The following is a 24,169-nucleotide window of genomic DNA, read 5'->3' as shown; positions in this document are numbered from 1 at the left end:
TTTTAAGAGGAGTTACATAATTATTTATTAACATTTTCATTAATACATGTACAAATGTTAACAGTCTGTACTCTGTTAAGTGTAGTGTACATAAAAATTTCGGTAATTTCTAGAAAAAAAAAATCAAAATCGAACTTCGTAAGCGAATTTGTGAAAAGGATTCATTCCGAGAATTGCGCCACAATTAATAATAAATCTCGTGTAGACCCGAGTGTCTAAGCCCTAGACAAGACAGCGCGACCTCGTCGCCCCCTCCCCGTTTTGCAACCGAATCACAAAACTCCGACCAAGAATCACTGCCAGTTTAATACCGCCGATCACAAAAATCCGACCGACTGCGCCAACGCAAAAATAAAAATAAAAAAAAAAACTTCAATAAATAAAAAATATACAGACGACAAAGAAAAGGATTTTTAACGGATAATTCATCTACAAATGTAAATCCTTATTTAGAAAGCAGCAGAGCAACCGCCCCCGCCGCCGCCTACTGGTGTGCGCACTGGATGCCCGGCCCGTGCATGTGGTCCTCGTCGTCGCTCGCGTACGCCTCCCTGCTCCCGTGCGCCCCCTTGTCGCTCGCCGCGTCGAACTGGTGCAGCTCCACCTCCTCCACGTTGTCGCCCTCCGGCAGGACGAAGGCCGGCCGCGGCGGCAGCATGCCCTCCAGCCCTCTGAGCGCCTCCTCGTCGGCGAAGTTGTTCTCGGGGAATGTGATCTCGAACGTGATGTAGAGGTTGCCCTTCTCGAAGGGGTTCTTGTACAGGGGCATGCCCTCGCCCATGACGGCCTTGAGGTCGCCCGGCTTCACCACCTCGCCGGGGGGGTGCTTGACGAGGAGGTCGCGCCCGTCGAGCTGCTTCAGGATGAAGTTGAAGCCGCAGAGGGCCTCGGTGAGGCTGATGGTGCGGGTGAGGAGTAAGTCGTCGCCGCTGCGCTGGTATACCTCGTGGCGCTTCTCTTGGAGTATTATGATGACGTCGCCGGGCTCGATGTCGGGCTGCTGGTCGCCCTCGCCGCGGAAGAAGATCTTCTGGCCGTCCTTCATGCCTTTGTCGATGTGGACCTCGAGGATTTTCGTTTCGTTGCAGACCTGGAAGGAAAAACGACGATTTGTCAAGATTAACTAAATCATAGATGCGCCATTTTTAAAAATGGAGGCTTGGAATTAATCAAAATGTCCCCAGATTCATCAAGTAACGTTTTTATTGTTGAAAACTATTTTTAATTCGAGAATTATAGCAAACATCGATCCGTTTTTTAGCAGACGGACTACCAATGGCTTCGCCAATCGATACTTCCGCTGCGAATCCCCACTCTGCCCGTACATCATTTATATCGGTTTCAATTATTTAAATAGCATTATAATTTTTCAAGGTTTCCCCTTCAACCAGCTTCTGACGACATACCCTCGTCTCGATATTCTGTTCGATAAAAGTCTCCATTACATCCACTTTAAAATTTATTAAATTTCATTTCTACTGAAACCTTCTTAGAATATGAAGATACATTTTCGAAAAATTTAATTTAGCACCAACTTTCTCGGTACTTGGGTTTTTTGGTGGACAGACATTTCTTGAAAATTTCAGTGGGATTAGGGCGAGGTATAGTTCTGGTTTTGAATTAATGAACGTGAATCCTGTGATTTTTGATGGATTTTTCTAGTCACTACGGATTATCATAGCAATAAAAATTCTACCAGAGACTCCAGGGTGGACGGAAAACTAAAATTCTAACTGTGGAAATTAGCCTATTACAGAAAATTTAGCCAATATTCAGCATTTCAAAACCCGAACTATAGTCAATTTTTTAAAAATCTTGAAAAATTGAAATCGGAAGCTGTTCGACATTGTTTTTTTTAATATATTTTTATTTCAATACTTTGTGTTTATATTTTTAGTTTTTCATTTCTTCAGTTTTCCAAGAAAAACGAAAAGTACAAGTTATTCTAGGTGACTTATATTAGTACAGTCCAAAATTATTGAATAATAGATTGACTTTATGTTTTTTATTATATCTCTTGTTCTTTGCGCCAAAAAATTGTTGAAAGAAAACTACGTACATAAAAAAAAAAACAAAGATTAGGCCCCACCCACCCACCCCAATCTCAATTGTGATGAGTTTCATTTGATAATTTCTTGTAGAGAAATGGAGGATTTTGCAATTAAAATCCACCCTCCAACTCACAATGAATAAAACATTCATCACAATTGAGAATGGGTGGGTGGGCGGGGTTTATATTTTGTCCATTTTTTCTTATATTCGAAGTCCTGTTTTCCCAACAAGAACTGAAAATATATTTAACTATTCTGTTTTTTGAAAGAAAACTGCACATATTAAAAAAAACAACAAAAGAGATTAAGCCCCACCCACCCGCCCCAATCTCAACTGTGATAAGTTTCATATGCGAAATTCTTGTAGAGAAATGAGAATTTTGGAACTAAACTCCGCCTTTCAGCTCACGATGAATAAAACATTCATCACAATCGAGAAGGGGTGGGTGGGCGGAGTTTATATTTTGTCCATTTTTTCTTAATATACGAAGTCCTGTTTTCCCAACAAGAACTGAAAATATATTTAACTTTTCTATTTTTTGAAAAGAAACTACATATATTAAAAAAAAACAAAAAAGATTAAGCCCCACCCACCCGCCCCAATCTCAACTGTGATAAGTTTCATATGCTAAATTCTTGTAGAGAAATGAGAATTTTGGAACTAAACTCCGCCCTTCAGCTCACGATGAATAAAACATTCATCACAATCGAGAAGGGGTGGGTGGGCGGGGTTTATATTTTGTCCATTTTTTCTTAATATACGAAGTCCTGTTTTCCCAACAAGAACTGAAAATATATTTAACTATTCTGTTTTTTGAAAGAAAACTGCACATATTAAAAAAAAAACAACAAAGATTAAGCCCCACCCACCCGCCCCAATCTCAACTGTGATAAGTTTCATATGCTAAATTTTTGTAGAGAAATGAGAATTTTGCAACTAAATTCCGCCCTTCAGCTCACGATGAATAAAACATTCATCACAATCGAGAAGGGGTGGGTGGGCGGGGCTTATATTTTGTCCATTTTTTCATAATATACGAAGTCCTGTTTTCCCAACAAGAACTGAAAATATATTCAACTATTCTATTTTTTGAAAGAAAACTGCATATATTAAAAAAAAAACAACAAGATTAAGCCCCACCCACCCGCCCCAATCTCGACTGTGATCGAGTTTCATTTGATAATTTCTTGCAGAGAAATGAGGATTTTGCAAATAAACTCCGCCCTTCAGCTCACGATGAATAAAACATTCATCACAATCGAGAAGGGGTGGGTGGGCGGGGTTTATATTTTGTCCATTTTTTCTAAATGTTCGAAGTCCTGTTTTCCCAACAAGAACTGAAAATATATTTAACTATTCTATTTTGTGAAAGAACACTGCATATATTAAAAAAAAAACAACAAAGATTAAGCCCCACCCACCCGCCCCAATCTCGACTGTGATCGAGTTTCATTTGATAATTTCTTGCAGAGAAATGAGGATTTTGCAAATAAACTCCGCCCTTCAGCTCACGATGAATAAAACATTCATCACAATCGAGAAGGGGTGGGTGGGCGGGGTTTATATTTTGTCCATTTTTTCTAAATGTTCGAAGTCCTGTTTTCCCAACAAGAACTGAAAATATATTTAACTATTCTATTTTGTGAAAGAACACTGCATATATTAAAAAAAAAACAACAAAGATTAAGCCCCACCCACCCGCCCCAATCAACTGTGAGGAGTTTCATTTGATAATTTCTTGTACAGAAATGAGGATTTTGCAATTAAACTCCGCCCTTCAGCTCACAATGAATAAAGCATTCGTCACAATGGGGAATGGGTGGGTGGGCGGGGCTTATATTAGTCCATTTTAGCTTAATATATGAAGTCTTCTTTTCCCAACAAGAACTGAAAATATATTTAACTATTCTATTTTTTGAAAGAAAACTACATATATTAAAAAAAAAACAACAAAGATTAAGCCCCACCCACCCGCCCCAATCTCAATTCTGATAAGTTTCATATGCTAAATTCTTGTAGAGAAATGAGAATTTTGGAACTAAACTCCGCCCTTCAGCTCACGATGAATAAAACATTCATCACAATCGAAAAGGGGTGGGTGGGCGGGGTTTATATTTTGTCCATTTTTTCTTAATATACGAAGTCCTGTTTTCCCAACAAGAACTGAAAATATATTTAACTATCCTGTTATTGAAAAAAAAAAACAACTATATATTAAAGAAAAAACAAAACAAAGATTAAGCCCCACCCACCCGCCCCAATCTCAACTGTGATAAGTTTCATATACTAAATGGTTGTAGAGAAATGAGAATTTTGGAACTAAACTCCGCCCTTCAGCTCACGATGAATAAACCATTCATCACAATTGAGAAGGGGTGGGTGGGCGGGGCTTATACTTTGTCTATTTTTTCATAATATACGAAGTCCTGTTTTCCTAACAAGAACTAAAAATATATTTAACTATTCTGTTGTTGAAAGAAATCTCTATATACTGTAGGGGCCATGAAACGTCGTGAAAACATAAAAGTGGCAATTCGTCCGATGGACTCAATTACTCAAATATTGAGATTTTTTGCACAATTTAAAACACTAAAATAGCACTATTTCAGGCATTTTGGGCGAGTTATAGTTCCGGTTTTGAATACGTGGACATGGACTATATTGCTTTTAACGAATTTTTCTCTGTATTGAGGATTAAGCAATAAAAACATCAAACAATAAGTATATTCGCTTTAAAAATAAAAGAGAAAAATAAAAAATGGTAACTCTTTGTGAAATTATTGTTTATGCTTCTACAGATCTTTAGTCAATATTCGCTATATCAGAAATCGAACTATAGATAAATAAAAAAAAAAAGGTTTTTCTGAATTTTTTGAAAATGTTGAAAAATTAAAATCTGAAGTTCGGCATTGTTAAAAAGAAAAACAACTCAAGTTTCTTTTTTTTAATTATATTTTTATTCTGGTATTTTGTGTCCGTAAGTTTCGATATGTCAATTACTTATTCATTTCAAAGGAGATTAAACATTCGGCATATTTAGTTAAAAATTCACTAAAACGGTGTCACTTATTTGAAAAGATTAAAATAAATTTAACACAAGAATGAGATTTTTTTGGCCAATTTAAAACACTAAAACAGCTCTATTTCAGGCATTTTAGGAGTGTTATGGTTCCGGTTCTGAATAAGTGAACATGGACTATATTAATTTTAACGAATTTTTCTCTGTACTGAGAATTACACCAATAAAAATATCAAACAATAAGTTGTAGGGGCTGGCAAGTCCCACAAAATTGTATAGCATTTGTATATTTGTATATAATCTGTATATAATTACTTCCCAGTATTACCCCGAAACTTTCTCTTCGTCCACCTGCATGTCGTAAAACCTATCTTTTGTTCACCCTTCTCAGTAATACTTATCCTTTCCCAGATTTCTAAATACCTTCCAAGAGCCCTTTAGACAAAACCGTTTCCACCGTTTTCTACCGACCTTTCTTTTCAATTCAATTTCACAAATTCCAGGCCTCTTCTTTCATCTGCCGTACCGACAACATCAAAATAAATACGCCACAACGCAAGTACTGTTTCAATCACCTGATCACCCCACAAAGTATATTAGTTTTAAAAATAAAGGACAAAAATCAGAAATCGCTTCTCTTTGTAAAATTATTGTTTATTTTTCTACAGATCTGCACTTCTAGGCTTGTTAATTTTTCGATTTTATCCTTGAATTTGCTTGATACTTAGTTATTTTTTGAGTCTCAGTTGAATCTGGGCAAAGTATAGTTCTAGTTTTGAGTTAGTGAACGTGGACCGTGTGATTTTCGACGGATTTTTATATACACTACGGATTATGACAGCAAAAAAATTTCTACCAGAAACTCCAGGGTAGAAGGATAACTAAAATTTTAGCCGCAGAAATAAACTCATTACAGAACATTTCGTCAAAAAAAACTGGCTCTTGCCGATTTTTTTTTTAAATGTTGAAAAATTAAAATTGGAAGTTCATCGGTATTGTTAAAAAGAAAAACTGCAGTTTTTTAATTCTATGTTTATTTTGGTATTTTGTATCATTAACTTTCGATATATCAATTATTAAGTTCAAATAAAATTAAACGTTCAGTATATTTTATTAAAAATTCGATAAAATGGAATGTCAATTTGACAAAATAAAAATACATTTAAAAAAGATTGATTTTTTTGTACAACTTAAAACACTAAAACAGCACTATTTCAAACATTTTGGGCGAGTTATAGTTTTGAGTTTGAATGAATGAACACGGACTATATTACTTTCAACAAATTTGTCTCCAAACAATAAGTACATTCGTTTTAAAAATTAGCAAAAATGAGAAATCGTAATTCTTTGTGAAGTTATTATTTATTTTTCTACAAATCTGCACTTCTAGGCTCGTTAATTTTTCTATCTTATCTTTGAATTTGCTGGATAGATATTTTTTTAAAGTCACAGTTAAATTTGGGTGAGGTATAGTTCTAGTTTTGAATTAATGAACGCGGACAATGTGACAATTTCGACAATATTCACTATTTCAGAAATCGAACTATAGATAAACAAAAAACTGGAACTTTCTGATTTGTTTTTAAATATTAGAATATTAAAATTGAAAGTTGTTCGGCACTGTTAAAAAGAAAAACAACTTTGGTTTCTTTTTTTTAATTCTATTTTGATTTTGGTTTTTTGTGTTCTTAACTTTCGACATATGAATTGTTTTACATTTTTCAAAACAAACTGATATTTTCACCGATGGAAAAGGAAATTAAACATTCAGCATTTTTGACACTTACTTGACAAAATAAAAATAAATTTAAAAGAAAAGATAGATTTTTTGCACAATATAAAACTGTTTTTCTTTTAAAATGGTGCATTTTTGTGGTGAAATATGGATTGTGCAATTATGCCCCGCCCCTCGGTCTGACAACGAATGAAAAATTCATCACAATTGAGATTGGGGCGGGTGGGTGGGGCTTATTTTTTGGATTTTTATTCCTTAACATATACAGTTTTCTTTCAACAACACGTTATTTAAAAATATGTTTCACATAACAATTTTGTGTAGAGAAATAAGCATTTTGTAATAAACTCCGCCCTTCGGCTCACAACGAATAATAACTTTATCACAATTGAGATGAGGGCGGGATTTGTATTTTGCCTTTTTTTCTTAATATGTGTAGATACTTTTCTTTTCACGACAAAAAACTGAAAACATGTTTAAAAGGGTAAATTTGGAGAGAAATATATGGGATAAAATTTACCATTTTAAACATGTTTTCAGTTTCTTGTTATGGAGAAAAAACAATACATAGTAAAAAGAAAAAACAATGCAAAATATAAGTCCCACCCACCCACCCTATCTCAATTATGACGCTTTTTCTTCGTTCGTCGTTAGTCAAGCGGGGCGGAGCTTAACTGCAAAATCCGTATTTTTCTACAAGAATTACCATGTGAAAAGACTATGAATATTAAGAAAAAAAAGCAAAATATAAGCCCCGCCCACCCACCCTTTATTCATCATCGTGGACCAAGAGGGTGGAGCTTAAAATCCTTATTTCTCTAGAAAAAATTATCATCTAAAACAAGTTTTTGAGTATCGTGTTGTTCAAAGAATACTATGTATATTAAGTAAAAAAAAATAAAGCCAAAGATTAAGCCCCACCCACTAAAAAACTAATAAACTTCGATAAATTCCTGGATAAAAGATTATATTGAACTTATTTTAATTGACGAAAACATTTTTTTTTTGCTTCATGTTATAAAATTTGCTTTTGCGATTATCGTTTTTGTGATAACAAGGGAAAATTTGGAAAAACATCTGATTCTTAATTATAAAAGAAAAAAAATTGGTCGAAAGTTGTAATTTGCCATTTGCCAAAATAAGTCTTATCTTAGCAAGTACTAGCCCCGCCCACCCGTCCTCTAAAAAAATGGAAGGCGGGTGGGCGGGGCTCGTCCTTGCTAAAATAACACTAATTTTGGCAAATGATATATCGTATCCTCTGAGAAAATCGAAAAACTCATCATATTTGGCACATTTTGGGTAGAATTTATTCGGTAAAATTTTGAGATGACGTCATCAATTTTTCGGGGTTGATAAACAGATACATTTAGTATTTACTAGTTTCAGGCATTTTGGGCGAGTTATAGTTCCGATTTTGAATGAGTGAACACGGACTATATTACTTTTAACACATTTTTCTCCATACTGAGGATTATAGTAATAAAAATATCGACTAATAAATGTATTCATTTTAAAAATAAAGGAAAAAAAAAGAGAAATCGTAACTCTATGAAATTATTGTTTATTTTTTTACAGAGTTGCACTTCTAGCCTTGTTAATTTTTCGATTTTATCTTTGAATTTGCTGGATAGATATTTCTTGAGAGTCTCAGTTCAATTTGGTTCAAGCTTCAAGTATAGTTCTAGTTTTCAATTAGTGAACGTGGACCATGTGATTTTTGACGAATTTTTCTATACACTACGGATTATGACATCAATAAAAAATCTACCAGAAACTCCAGAGTGGAAGAAAAACTAAAATTTTAGCTTTACAGAACATTACCTCAATAATCACTATTTCAGAAACCGAACTATAAAAAAAATATTGCCGCTTTCTGAATTTTTTTTAAATGTTGAAAAATTAAAATTGGAAGGATTTTTATTTTGGTACTTTGTGTTCTTAATTTTCGATATATGAATTGTTTTACATTTTTCATAACAGCTTAATATTTTCGCCGTTGGATTATTTAATTTCAAATGAAATTAAACATTCAGGATATGTAATTAAAAATTCAATAAACTGATATGTCACTTATATGACAAAATAAAAATAAATTCAAAAAAAGACTGAGATTTTTTGTACAATATAAAACACTAAAACATCAGTGTTTCAGGCATTTTGGGCGAGTTATAGTTCTGGTTTTGAATGAGTGAACACGGACTATATTAATTTTAACAAATTTTTCTCTATACTGATGATTATAGTAACAAAAATATTGACCAATAAGTAAATTCATTTTAAAAATAAAGCAAAAAAAAAGAGAAATCGTAACTCTGAAATTATTGTTTATTTTTTTTTACAGATTTGCACTTCTAGGCTTGTTAATTTTTTGATTTTATCTTTGAATTTGCTGGATAGATATTTCTTGAGAGTCTCAGTTCAATTTGGTTCAAGTTTCAAGTATAGTTCTAGTTTTGAATTAGTGAACGTGGACCACGTGATTTTTGACGGATTTTTCTATACACTACGGATTATGACATCAATAAAAAATGTACCAGAAACTCCAGAGTGGAAGAAAAACTAAAATTTTAGCTTTACAGAACATTTCGTCAATATTCACTATTTCAGAAACCGAACTATAAAAAAAATATTGCCGCTTTCTGAATTTTTTTTAAATGTTGAAAAATTAAAATTGGAAGGATTTTTATTTTGGTACTTTGTGTTCTTAATTTTCGATATATGAATTGTTTTACATGTTTCATAACAGCTTAATATTTTCGCCGTTGGATTATTTAATTTCAAATGAAATTAAACATTCAGTATATTCAATTAAAAATTCAATAAACTGATAAGTATGTCATTTATTTGACAAAAAAAAATAATAATAAAAAAAAAGACTGAGATTTTTTGTACAATATAAAACACTAAAACATCACTGTTTCGGGCATTTTGGGCGAGTTATAGTTCCGGTTTTGAATGAGTGAACACGGACTATATTGCTTTTAACACATTTTTCTCCATACTGAGGATTATAGTAATAAAAATATCGACCAATAAGTAAATTCATTTTAAAAATAAAGTAAAAAAATGAGAAATCGTACCTCTATAAAATTATTGTTTATTTTTCTACAGATTTGCACTTCTAGGCTTGTTACTTTTTCGATTTTATCTTTGAATTTGCTGGATAGATATTTCTTGAGAGCCTCAGTTCAATTTGGTTCAAGTTTCAAGTATAGTTCTAATTTTGAATTAGTGAACGTGGACCATGTGATTTTTGACGGATTTTTCTATACACTACGGATTATGACATCAATAAAAAATGTACTAGAAACTCCAGAGTGGAAGAAAAACTAAAATTTTAGCTTTACAGAACATTTCGTCAATATTCACTATTTCAGAAACCGAACTATACATAAACAAAAAACCTGTCGCTTTCTGAAATTTTTTAAAATGTTAAAAAAATAAAATTGGAAGTTGTTCGGCATTGTTAAAAAGAAAAACAACTTTGATTTCTTTTTTAATTCTATTTTTATTTTGGGATTTTGTGTCCTTAACTTTCGATATATGAATTGTTTTACACTTTTCATAACAAAATTATATTTTCGCCGATAGAGTATTTGATTTCAAAAGAAAATTAAACATTCAGCATAATTAATTAAAAAAAATCAATCAGCTGATATGTCACTAATTTGACAAGATAAAAAATTAAAAAAAAAATGAAATTTTTTGCACAATTTCTAACACTAAACCAACACTATTTTAGATATTTTGGGCGCGTTATAATTCCGGTTTTGAATCAGTGAACATGGATTGTTGTAATTTTAATGAATTTTTCTCAAAACTGAGGATTGTAGTAATAAAAAAATTGGTCTAAAGAGTTTAGACAGTACTTCCCTCGCTGTCGGAAACTTGACGACTGCATGCCTATTGTGTTTTTTCTCATTACATTTTTGTAGTGGGAATTTAAAAAAAAATTGCGATGACGTCATCAACATTTTTGCAAGGACACGTATATCAGTTTGGGATAGATGTAGTGTAATACTAAGAATAACATTATTATATTCTCAAATTTTCAGGAAAATGAATTGGGTCGTTTTGAATATTGATTTGTAATAATCAATAAAATAACGAAACAATTTACTCACGTATACGTATCCCAGGCAGTTGAAAATCGTGTATGTATAAACATTCTTAATTTAAGATGACAGGCGTAACAGCATACGTGAGAGTCAAACAGAGAAACTGTAAACAAAACGACCATCGGTTTTATTGCTTCGACTTCCGCTTATTATATAAAACATTGGGTTTTATTTTAATTCTTGACGGTGAAATTCACAATTGGTTGATTATAAACATGTCTATTTCACATTCGCGGAACCAAGTGAGCGCATAAAACAAATGCAGGTCTGTAATGTTAAAGTCGATGTAAATAAGCATGCTACCCTTATGTTTCAACCGAGTTTTTCCTTTAACAAATTTTTTGTCTACCAAATTGGGTTGGTTGGGGTGTAATACTAATAATAAGTGTTGCCTTTAATTTAATCAATAAAATAAATTGACTTCATTAATTTTTTTGAACCACCTCTTAAGAAAATCTAAAAAATATGAATGGAATGATAAATCACAAGTACAAACTCATCATATTTTTTGCATTTTAGATAGGATTTATTCAGCAAAATTTAAGGGTGACGTCATCAATTTTTTTAGGAGGGATGAACAAATACATTTTGAACAAAAGTTTACCATGCTTATAATAACTTTAGAATATTCCCAAGATTTCAAAGCATTCGGTTTTGTAATTCCTGATTAAATCGATAAAATAAATTCACGCCTTCATTAATTTTTTTGAGTCACCCTGCATATGCAAATCCAAAAATATGAATGGAATGATAAATCACAAGTACAGGCTCATCATATTTTGTACATTTTAGATACGATTTATTCGGCAAACTTTTAAGCTGACGTCATCAGTTTTTTGTAGAAGATAACCAAATATATTTTGACTAAAAATTTGATAGATCACAAGTACATACTGATCATATTTTGTGCATTTTAGATATGATTTATTCGGCAAATTTTCGAGCTGACGTCATCAAGTTTTTGGAGGGGATAAGCAAATATATTTTGACTAAACATTTATTATGCTCTCTATAACCTTAAAACATCTGCAAGATGTCAGAGCATTCCGTTTTGTAGTTCCTGATTAAATCAATAAAATATATTTGCGCATTCATTATTTTTTTTGAGTCACTCTGTATATGCAAATCCAAAAAATATGAATGGAGTGATAAATGACAAGTACAGGCTCATCATATTTTGTACATTTTAGATATGATTTATTCGGCAAACTTTCGAGCTGACGTCATCAAGTTTTTGGAGGGGATAAGCAAATATATTTTGACTAAACATTTATTATGCCCTTTATGACCTTAAAACATCTGCAAGATTTCAGAGCATTCGGTTTTGTAGTTCCTGATTAAATCAATAAAATATATTTACGCATTCATTAATTTTTTTGAGTCACCCTGTATATGCAAATCCAAAAAATATGAATGGAGTGATAGATCACAAGTACAGACTCATCATATTTTGTACATTTTAGATATGATTTATTCCACAAACTTTTGAGCTGACGTCATCAAGTTTTTGGAGGGGATAAGCAAATATTTTTTGACTAAAGATTTATGATGCTCTTTATAGCCTTAAAACATCTGCAACATTTCAAAGCATTCTGGTTAGCAGATTAAAAATTAAATTTCAAAATGTTGTTTTATAATTTTGATTTTTTTTCCAAAAATCTGGACGTTTCGGGTGAAAAGTCGATTCAGAGTTGTAAACTACATGTGTAGGACTATGTTATTTTATACAATTGAAAACCCATTTACTATGTACAATTTTGAAGTGACGTCATCGCTTTAGTGGTGGGGATGATTCGACAAATTTTGGTTAGCATTTTACCATCTACATGATATTCTTAATATAAGTACAAAATTTCACAACAATCGCTCGAGTACTTTCGGAGATTATCTGTCTAATAAAAATCCGGGACAACAGACGGACAGACGGACAGACGGACGGACAGACGGACAGACAGACGGAAATGGGAGACCTATTTCTTCGTCTTCTAGGGGTCATGAAAGATCGAGAAAACGTAAAAGTAGAGAGTCGGCCGACGGACTCGATTACAATACTTCCTTTGCTTACGCTCGGGAAGTAAAAATCGACCAATAAGTATATTCATTTTAAAAATAAAGGAAAAAAGTGCGAAATCGTAACTCTATGAAATTATTAATTATTTTTAAACAGGTTTGCACTTCTAGGCTTGTTAATTTTTCGATTCTTTTTTATTTGCTAGATATATATTTCTTGAGAGTCTCAGTTCAATTTGGTTCAAGTTTCAAGTACAGTTCTAATTTTGAATTAGTGAACGTGGACCATGTGATTTTTGACGGATTTTTCTATACACTACGGATTATGACATCAATAAAAAATGTACCAGAAACTCCAGAGTGGAAGAAAAACTAAAATTTTAGCTTTACAGAACATTACCTCAATAATCACTATTTCAGAAACCGAACTATAAAAAAAATATTGCCGCTTTCTGAATTTTTTTTAAATGTTGAAAAATTAAAATTGGAAGGATTTTTATTTTGGTACTTTGTGTTCTTAATTTTCGATATATGAATTGTTTTACATATTTCATAGCAGCTTAATATTTTCGCCGTTGGATTATTTAATTTCAAATGGAATTAAACATTCAGTATATTTAATTAAAAATTAAATAAACTGATAATTATGTCATTTATTTGACAAAATAAAAATAAATTTAAAAAAAAGACTGAGATTTTTTGTACAATATAAAACACTAAAACATCAGTGTTTCAGGCATTTTGGGCGAGTTATAGTTCCGGTTTTGAATGAGTGAACACGGACTATATTACTTTTAACACATTTTTCTCCATACTGGGGATTATAGTAATAAAAAAATCGACCAATTGAGTACATTCATTTTAAAAATAAAGCAAAAAAAAGAGAAATCGTAACTATATGAAATTATTGTTTATTTTTTTTTCAGATTTGCACTTCCAGGCTTGTTAATTTTTCGATTTTATCTTTGAATTTGCTGGATAGATATTTCTGGAGAGTCTCAGTTCAATTTGGTTCAAGTTTCAAGTATAGTTCTAGTTTTGAATTAGTGAACGTGGACCATGTGATTTTTGACGAATTTTTCTATACACTACGGATTATGACATCAATAAAAAAAATGTACCAGAAACTCCAGAGTGGAAGAAAAACTAAAATTTTAACTTTACAGAACATTACCTCAATAATCACTATTTCAGAAACCGAACTATAAAAAAAATATTGCCGCTTTCTGAATTTTTTTTAAATGTTGAAAAATTAAAATTAGAAGGATTTTTATTTTGGTACTTTGTGTTCTTAATTTTCGATATATGAATTGTTTTACATATTTCATAGCAGCTTAATATTTTCGCCGTTGGATTATTTAATTTCAAATGAAATTAAACATTCAGTATATTTAATTAAAAATTCAATAAACTGATAATTATGTCATTTATTTGACAAAATAAAAATAAATTAAAAAAAGACTGAGATTTTTTGTACCATATAAAACACTAAAACATCAGTGTTTCAGGCATTTTGGGCGAGTTATAGTTCCGGTTTTGAATGAGTGAACACGGACTATATTACTTTTAACACATTTTTCTCCATACTGAGGAGTATAGTAATAAAAATATCGACCAATTAAGTATATTCATTTTAAAAATAAAGCAAAAAAAAGAGAAATCGTAACTCTATGAAATTATTGTTTATTTTTTTTACAGATTTGCACTTCTAGACTTGTTAATTTTTCGATTTTATCTTTGAATTTGCTGGATAGATATTTCTTGAGAGTCTCAGTTCAATTTGGTTAAAGTTTCAAGTATAGTTCTAATTTTGAATTAGTGAACGTGGACCATGTGATTTTTGACGGATTTTTCTATACACTACGGATTATGACATCAATGAAAAATGTACCAGAAACTCCAGAGTGGAAGAAAAACTAAAATTTTAGCTTTACAGAACATTTCGTCAATATTCACTATTTCAGAAACCGAACTATACATAAACAAAAAACCTGTCGCTTTCTGAAATTTTTTAAAATGTTAAAAAAATAAAATTGGAAGTTGTTCGGCATTGTTAAAAAGAAAAACAACTTTGATTTCTTTTTTAATTCTATTTTTATTTTGGGATTTTGTGTCCTTAACTTTCGATATATGAATTGTTTTACACTTTTCATAACAAAATTATATTTTCGCCGATAGAGTATTTAATTTCAAAAGAAAATTAAACATTCAGTATAATTAATTAAAAAAAATCAATCAGCTGATATGTCACTAATTTGACAAGATAAAAAAATTAAAAAAAAAAAATGAAATTTTTTGCAGAATTTCTAACACTAAACCAACACTATTTTAGATATTTTGGGCGCGTTATAGTTCCGGTTTTGAATAAGTGAACATGGATTGTTGTAATTTTAATGATTTTTTCTCAAAACTGAGGATTATAGTAATAAAAATATCGACCAATAAGTATATTAATTTTAAAAATAAAGGAAAAAAATGAGAAATCGTAACTCTATGAAATTATTAATTATTTTTTAACAGGTTTGCACTTCTAGGCTTGTTAATTTTTCGATTTTTTTTATTTGCTAGATATATATTTCTTGAGAGTCTCAGTTCAATTTGGTTCAAGTTTCAAGTACTGTTCTAATTTTGAATTAGTGAACGTGGACCATGTGATTTTTGACGGATTTTTCTATACACTACGGATTATGACATCAATAAAAAATGTACCAGAAACTCCAGAGTGAAAGAAAAACTAAAATTTTAGCTTTACAGAACATTTCGTCAATATTCACTATTTCAGAAACCCAACTATACATAAACAAAAAACCTGTCGCTTTCTGAAATTTTTTAAAATGTTAAAAAGATAAAATTGGAAGTTGTTCGGCATTGTTAAAAAGAAAAACAACTTTGATTTCTTTTTTTAATTCTATTTTTATTTTGGGATTTTGTGTCCTTAACTTTCGATATATGAATTGTTTTACACTTTTCATAACACAATTATATTTTCGCCGATAGAGTATTTAATTTCAAAAGAAAATTAAACATTCAGTATAATTAATTAAAAAAATCAATCAGCTGATATGTCACTAATTTGACAAGATAAAAATAAATTTAAAAAAATTGAGATTTTTTGCACAATTTATAACACTAAACCAGCACTATTTTAGATATTTTGGGCGCGTTATAGTTCCGGTTTTGACTAAGTGAACATGGATTGTTGTAATTTTAATGAATTTTTCTCAAAACTGAGGATTATAGTAATAAAAATATCGACCAATAAGTATATTCATTTTAAAAATAAAGGAAAAAAATGCGAAATCGTAACTCTATGAAATTATTAATTATTTTTAAACAGGTTTGCACTTCTAGGCTTGTTAATTTTTCGATTTTTTTTTATTTCCTAGATATATATTTCTTGAGAGTCTCAGTTCAATTTGGTTCAAGTTTCAAGTACAGTTCTAATTTTGAATTAGTGAACGTGGACCATGTGATTTTTGACGAATTTTTCTATACACTACCGATTATGACATCAATAAAAAATGTACCAGAAACTCCAGAGTGGAAGAAAAACTAAAATTTTAGCTTTACAGAACATTTCGTCAATATTCACTATTTCAGAAACCGAACTATAGATAAACAAAAAAACTGTCGCTTTCTGAAATTTTTTAAAATGTCAAAAAAATAAAATTGAAGTTGTTCGGCATTGTTAAAAAGAAAAGCAACTTTGGTTTCTTTTTTTAATTCTATTTTTATTTTGGGATTTTGTGTCCTTAACTTTCGATATATGAATTGTTTTACACTTTTCATAACAAAATTATATTTTCGCCGATAGAGTATTTAATTTCAAAAGAAAATTAAACATTCAGTATAATTAATTAAAAAAAATCAATCAGCTGATATGTCACTAATTTGACAAGATAAAAAAATAAAAAAAAAAATGAAATTTTTTGCAGAATTTCTAACACTAAACCAGCACTATTTTAGATATTTTGGGCGCGTTATAGTTCCGGTTTTGACTAAGTGAACATGGATTGTTGTAATTTTAATGCATTTTTCTCAAAACTGAGGATTATAGTAATAAAAATATCGACCAATAAGTATATTCATTTTAAAAATAAAGGAAAAAAATGAGAAATCGTAACTCTATGAAATTATTAATTATTATTAAACAGGTTTGCACTTCTAGGCTTGTTAATTTTTCGATTTTTTTTTATTTCCTAGATATATATTTCTTGAGAGTCTCAGTTCAATTTGGTTCAAGTTTCAAGTACAGTTCTAATTTTGAATTAGTGAACGCGGACCATGTGATTTTTGACGGATTTTTCTATACACTACGGATTATGACATCAATAAAAAATGTACCAGAAACTCCAGAGTGGAAGAAAAACTAAAATTTTAGCTTTACAGAACATTTCGTCAATATTCACTATTTCAGAAACCGAACTATAGATAAACAAAAAACCTGTCGCTTTCTGAAATTTTTTAAAATGTTAAAAAAATAAAATTGGAAGTTGTTCGGCATTGTTAAAAAGAAAAACAACTTTGGTTTCTTTTTTTAATTCTACTTTTATTTTGGGATTTTGTGTCCTTAACTTTCGATATATGAATTGTTTTACACTTTTCATAACAAAATTATATTTTCGCCGATAGAGTATTTAATTTCAAAAGAAAATGAAACATTCAGTATAATTAATTAAAAAAAATCAATCAGCTGATATGTCACTAATTTGACAAGATAAAAATAAATTAAAAAAAAAATGAAATTTTTTGCACAATTTCTAACACTAAACCAACACTATTTTAGATATTTTGGGCGCGTTATAGTTCCGGTTTTGAATAAGTGAACATGGATTGTTGTAATTTTAATGAATTTTTCTCAAAACCAAGGATTACAGTAATAAAAATATCGACCAATAAGTATATTCATTTTAAAAATAAAGGAAAAAAATGAGAAATCGTAACTCTATGAAATTATTAATTATTTTTAAACAGGTTTGCACTTCTAGGCTTGTTAATTTTTCGATTTTTTTTTATTTGCTAGATATATATTTTTTGAGAGTCGCAGTTCAATTTGGTTCAAGTTTCAAGTACAGTTCTAATTTTGAATTAGTGAACGTGGACCATGTGATTTTTGACGGATTTTTCTATACACTACGGATTATGACATCAATAAAAAATGTACCAGAAACTCCAGAGTGGAAGAAAACTAAAATTTTAGCTTTACAGAACATTTCGTCAATATTCACTATTTCAGAAACTGAACTATAGATAAACAAAAAACCTGTCGCTTTCTGAAATTTTTTAAAATGTTAAAAAAATAAAATTGGAAGTTGTTCGGTATTGTTAAAAAGAAAAACAACTTTGGTTTCTTTTTTTAATTCTATTTTTATTTTGGGATTTTGTGTCCTTAACTTTCGATATATGAATTGTTTTACACTTTTCATAACAAAATTATATTTTCGCCGATAGAGTATTTAATTTCAAAAGAAAATGAAACATTCAGTATAATTAATTAAAAAAAAACAATCAGCTGATATGCCACTAATTTGACAAGATAAAAATAAATTTACAAAAAAATGAAATTTTTTGCACAATTTCTAACACTAAACCAACACTATTTTAGATATTTTGGGCGCGTTATAGTTCCGGTTTTGACTAAGTGAACATGGATTGTTGTAATTTTAATAATTTTTTCTCAAAACTGAGGATTATAGTAATAAAAATATCGACCAATAAGGATATTCATTTTAAAAATAAAGGAAAAAAATGAGAAATCGTAACTCTATGAAATTATTAATTATTTTTTAACAGGTTTGCACTTCTAGGCTTGTTAATTTTTCGATTTTTTTTTATTTGCTAGATATATATTTCTTGAGAGTCTCAGTTCAATTTGGTTCAAGTTTCAAGTACAGTTCTAATTTTGAATTAGTGAACGTGGACCATGTGATTTTTGACGAATTTTTCTATACACTACGGATTATGACATCAATAAAAAATGTACCAGAAACTCCAGAGTGGAAGAAAAACTAAAATTTTAGCTTTACAGAACATTTCGTCAATATTCACTATTTCAGAAACCGAACTATACATAAACAAAAAACATGTCGCTTTCTGAAATTTTTTAAAATGTTAAAAAAATAAAATTGGAAGTTGTTCGGTATTGTTAAAAAGAAAAACAACTTTGGTTTCTTTTTTTAATTCTATTTTTATTTTGGGATTTTGTGTCCTTAACTTTCGATATATGAATTGTTTTACACTTTTCATAACAAAATTATATTTTCGCCGATAGAGTATTTAATTTCAAAAGAAAATTAAACATTCAGTATAATTAATTAAAAAAAAACAATCAGCTGATATGTCACTAATTTGACAAGATAAAAATAAATTTACAAAAAAATGAAATTTTTTGCACAGTTTCTAACACTAAACCAACACTATTTTAGATATTTTGGGCGCGTTATAGTTCCGGTTTTGACTAAGTGAACATGGATTGTTGTAATTTTAATGCATTTTTCTCAAAACTGAGGATTATAGTAATAAAAATATCGACCAATAAGTATATTCATTTTAAAATTAAAGGAAAAAAATGAGAAATCGTAACTCTATGAAATTATTAATTATTTTTAAACAGGTTTGCACTTCTAGGCTTGTTAATTTTTCGATTTTTTTTTATTTGCTAGATATATATTTCTTGAGAGTCTCAGTTCAATTTGGTTCAAGTTTCAAGTACAGTTCTAATTTTGAATTAGTGAACGTGGACCATGTGATTTTTGACGGATTTTTCTATACACTACGGATTATGACATCAATAAAAAATGTACCAGAAACTCCAGAGTGGAAAAAAAACTAAAATTTTAGCTTTACAGAACATTTCGTCAATATTCACTATTTCAGAAACCGAACTATAGATAAACAAAAAAACTGTCGCTTTCTGAAATTTTTTAAAATGTCAAAAAAATAAAATTGAAGTTGTTCGGCATTGTTAAAAAGAAAAGCAACTTTGGTTTCTTTTTTTAATTCTATTTTTATTTTGGGATTTTGTGTCCTTAACTTTCGATATATGAATTGTTTTACACTTTTCATAACAAAATTATATTTTCGCCGATAGAGTATTTAATTTCAAAAGAAAATTAAACATTCAGTATAATTAATTTAAAAAAATCAATCAGCTGATATGTCACTAATTTGACAAGAAAAAAATAAATTTCAAAAAGACTGAGATTTTTTGCACAATATAAAACAGTAAAACAACACTGTTTCAGGCATTTTGGGCGAGTTATAGTTCCGGTTTTGAATGAGTGAACATGGACTATATTACTTTTAACAAATTTTTCTCTATACTGAGGATTATAACAATAAAAATATACAACAATAAGTATATTTATTTTAAAAATAAAGGGAAAAAAAGCAGAAATCGTAACGTAAATATTTTGCGATATAAAAAATAGCTTTAATTTGTTTTCAATGGCACAAACTGCAGAAAACCATCACAATATTTCACTGGAAATTTTTAACGTAGCCATAAAAGACGCTTCTAAATTGTGCACAGTGTATAAACTTGGCTTTTAGTCACACTTGTGACGTCAGCGTCATTAATGAAAACGCTGCCACTTTAAAAATAAATCATGTTATTTCCAATCAGACGAGCCACAGCTTACGTAGACACCATATTTTGTGCATTATTTAAATAAAACACAAAAATTTGTACATACAGTAACGTTTCAAATTACTAATGGAAATCATCAAATTTCAATTGTCTATTACAAATTTCGCTTGAAATTAGAAGGAAGTTCTAGATTAAGCCGTTAAGTATATTTTAATGAATTTTAACTTTGTTGTAACTTTTGTTGTAACGAGCCATCCTGTATATTTCTCCACGTGTTTTGCTTGTTTACACTACACCAAAAAAATTGTAAACGCAAACCATGCATTAACTACCAATTTGAATGATAAATTGTCAAAATGTACAATAAAAATTCCGTTTACGTTTATCAAAAAGCCGACTACGTCAACACGTGAATCATCTTTTTAACCACTATTTCCGTTTTTGCATTGTTTTTAAAAAGCAAAAACAATCAAAATTGATCTCCAACAAAAACACAAACAATAATTCTAACAAAACCCCGAAATTACCATTCAGACACATCGTAAAAAAAATGACGCAAGATATTAACCTTTGTCCCATCAGAATCTCAAAACCGCCGCCAGGTCATTATCTTTCCATGTGACCGTACTATGAACCAGCTGACTCACGTCCTCAATGCGCATGCGTCAACCAATGACGTTACAACAACTTTCATGCCATCCATTTAACAAACTATTGTGCAATAAATACTAAAAACTGCCCCTGTAAAACCACCACCTTACCTTCTTGCCCCTGCACGTCGTACACCTATCCTTCTCCTTGATCAGGATTCCGTCCCCTAGACAGTCCGTACACTCTGACTGGATCTGCTGCGCCATCCCCGGAGCAATCTGGTGATACACCACTTTGAACCCCCTGCCCTTGCACCCGGGACACTGCTCGAAGTTCTCGCTGCGACCGCCCTTGCCCTTGCACGCGCCGCAGATCACATTCTTACTCAGCTGCAGCTTGGACGTCTTCCCGTTGTACAGGTCCTCGAGGGACACCTTGAGCGGGTGCACCGTGTCCTCGCCCTTGTGCCGCCGCCGGTGCGGCCCCCCGAAACCGCCGAAGCCCCCGAACAGCCCGCCGCCGAACAGGTGCGAGAACAGGCTGTCGCCCGCGAAGCCGTCCTGCGCCCCTTGCTGCATGCCTTTGAGGCCATACTTGTCGTAGACCTGGCGCTTCTTGGGGTCGGAGAGGACCTCGTACGCGTACGAGATCTCCTTGAACTTGTCCCCGGCCTCGGGGTTCTTGTCGGGGTGGAATTCTTTGGCCAGGCGCCGGTAGCTCTGGAAAAAACGCAAGATTTGGGCGATTGGTGGTGCTGGCCTTGGCGAAATTCGTGACGTCGGTGATCGGCGGCGCGATTTTCGCTGGGGGCGCGCGGGTGGGAGAGGAAGGTGTGCGGGGTGGAATCGAGGGGGTTACCTTTTTAATTTCGCCGTCTGAAGCGTTTCGGCTCACTCCGAGGACGTCGTACAACTTGTTGTCTGCCATCTTTCTAAACAAGGAATGAGAAATGACAGAACGCCTGCGTCGGAGGGAGTGGTGCCAACGGAAGGGGTGAAACTCACTAGACGGGTTTGAGTGTGGGGGTGCGACGAAACTGAAATACTAGTTTCGAAGACGAATTAATGTAATGGGAATGGAGACTGTAACGTAGAAGTATGGACACGGCTAAACTGCGACATGAAAATGGGATTTTCTGGTTGTAAGTGGCACGCAAAGGTCGTTCTGCAGAGGGCGCCACTATCTACGACACAGTGCTACCAACAACACAAATTTCACTAAAAGGAGGAACCTTCCAATTTTTTGGGTGGAAGCGGGAAGTGTGAATGAACTTCCGCAAAATTTGAATATTTCCGTGTCGATTATGATAAGATTAAAATCAACAAAATTACAGCTTGGAAACAATGTTTTTATGTTTTAGCAGCGTTCTCTAAAAGCAATACGTTTTACGGTGTCATTATACAATTTTTTGTAACGTTTTTTGTGTTCACATTTCTTCAAAATATTTTAAATATGCATCAAACAACAAACATACACTTATATCTAGTGTTAAAAATGAATAGTGCTTTGTATTTACTGCATAATAAGGGTATTCCCCTAAGTGACTCTTTGTATTTCCCCACGGAAACGTCGCAACTTATCTCCGTTATCAGAAAAAAAGTTACAACCGTTTCAGATTTCAAAGACTTTGTTTTTATTTATAACAGTGGAACGAATTTTGCTTACTCGTCCCATTTGAAACGTATAATGCACGGAAGAATATTTTTTATTTGTTTAAATGGATTAAATAAATTCTGGAACGACAGACGTTTAATTTCTCGTTTTATTTATTTTTATTAAATATCAAAAAACTGCAAAATTACAAAATTAAAAAAATGGATAATTGTAAAATCGAAAAGGACTATTGCTGGCTTATAAAAACTCTATAAAGAAAAGATAAATTTAGCCCCGCCCACCCACCCCTATTCCGTTTTGATGATTCATTATATTGATGGAAGTTGAATTTAAAATAATACAATCTAGATTTACCACGAAATAAATCTTATAGCATATAGTATAACAAAAAAAAAAAATAGCGTGTTCTCTCTTTTTTTCCCACTCTAGACAAGAACATATAATTAGCTCCGCCCACCCACTCCGCCTCTATTTCAGTGATTGATTTGATCTGATCAGAATGAACGGTGAATCTTATACTGAATAGAAATAAAACTCGTCGTTAGAGTGAAAAGTTCGCGGGTGGGCGGGGCTAAGATAAAATTGATTTTAGCAGTTGACATACCCTCAAGAAAATAGAGGGCGGGTGGGCGGGGCTAGTCCTTGCTAAGATAAGACTGAACAATATTAAGAGTAGTCATTGCAGTGAACAGGGTGTGGATGGGCGGGGCCACTTTAATGACTTATTTGATTTTCTGTAAAATGGAAATTGAATTCTATTTTGACAAGCAGTAGAGTCTAAAACTTAAAACAAAGTCAAACGTGGCCCCGCCCACCTACCCGTATCCGGTTTTGAAGACTCATTTTATTGGCTCTGCGACGGAAGTTGAATTTTATATTGACAAATAATAATAGAACCTAAGATGACTTTTTTTTTAATAAAAAAATCACACAATTATAAACGCCGCCCTTCTCCGGGATTTATCAAAGTGGGTGGAGCTTGTACGAATGGGAGGAGTATCGGTTATATTGTGTTTTAAATATGATTCCCACGATTTAATGGATTTGCCTAAGATTCTAATAAGAAAACAATATTGTCATCGACTAACGATTTCAAGAGTAGTCATTAGATTCAAGAGGGGGTGGGCGGGTGGACAGGGCTATTTCTTACTTATAAGACTGTATAGAAAAATGTTAAACTTAGGTCCGCCCACCCACCCGTTCTCTTATTTAAATTTTCTTTTGAAGTAAGAAATAAATGTTATAGCAAATAGTATAATAAAAAATTTACGATTATGGCTTTCTTTACTTTTACATTTTTTTCCAATTAGTTTCCACTCCCACACGACAGAAGAAAATAAATAACCCCACCCACCCGCCCCGCCTCGATTTCAATGATTGGTTTTATCTGGTCAGATTGAACGGTGGACCTTATACTGAACAGAAATAAAATTAGTCGT

General features: G+C 31.8%; 1 protein-coding gene across 1 annotated transcript; it reads right to left on the bottom strand.

Annotated features, from left to right (window-relative positions):
- On the bottom strand, positions 1 to 22,296 carry LOC135130922 (dnaJ homolog subfamily A member 2-like). Its single transcript, XM_064058385.1, has 3 exons — positions 21,975 to 22,296; positions 21,287 to 21,835; positions 1 to 1,090 (listed from the first exon to the last, which is right to left on the bottom strand). Exons 1-3 carry the CDS (start codon positions 22,041 to 22,043, stop codon positions 485 to 487), a joined length of 1,224 nt encoding a protein of 407 aa, XP_063914455.1. The 5' UTR covers positions 22,044 to 22,296; the 3' UTR covers positions 1 to 484.
- Positions 22,297 to 24,169: the final 1,873 nt, after the last annotated feature.

The sequence above is a fragment of the Zophobas morio genome, unplaced genomic scaffold (assembly GCF_036711695.1).
Source record: "Zophobas morio isolate AGI-343-1 ecotype UQ-CSIRO unplaced genomic scaffold, CSIRO_AGI_Zmor_V1 ptg000018l, whole genome shotgun sequence".
NCBI classification, from domain to species: domain Eukaryota; kingdom Metazoa; phylum Arthropoda; class Insecta; order Coleoptera; family Tenebrionidae; genus Zophobas; species Zophobas morio.
This window is presented reverse-complemented; position numbering and strand designations above follow the sequence as displayed.

What these genes read in the sequence shown, in the direction of transcription:
- LOC135130922 (XM_064058385.1), bottom strand. Translation starts at nt 22,043, where the DNA reads ATGGCAGACAACAAGTTGTACGACGTCCTCGGAGTGAGCCGAAACGCT. An exon ending in CAGACGGCGAAATTAAAAAG is followed by an intron (nt 21,836 to 21,974) that starts GTAACCCCCTCG and finishes CGTTTTTTCCAG; the next exon opens with AGCTACCGGCGCCTGGCCAA. An exon ending in CGACGTGCAGGGGCAAGAAG is followed by an intron (nt 1,091 to 21,286) that starts GTAAGGTGGTGG and finishes TTTTCCTTCCAG; the next exon opens with GTCTGCAACGAAACGAAAAT.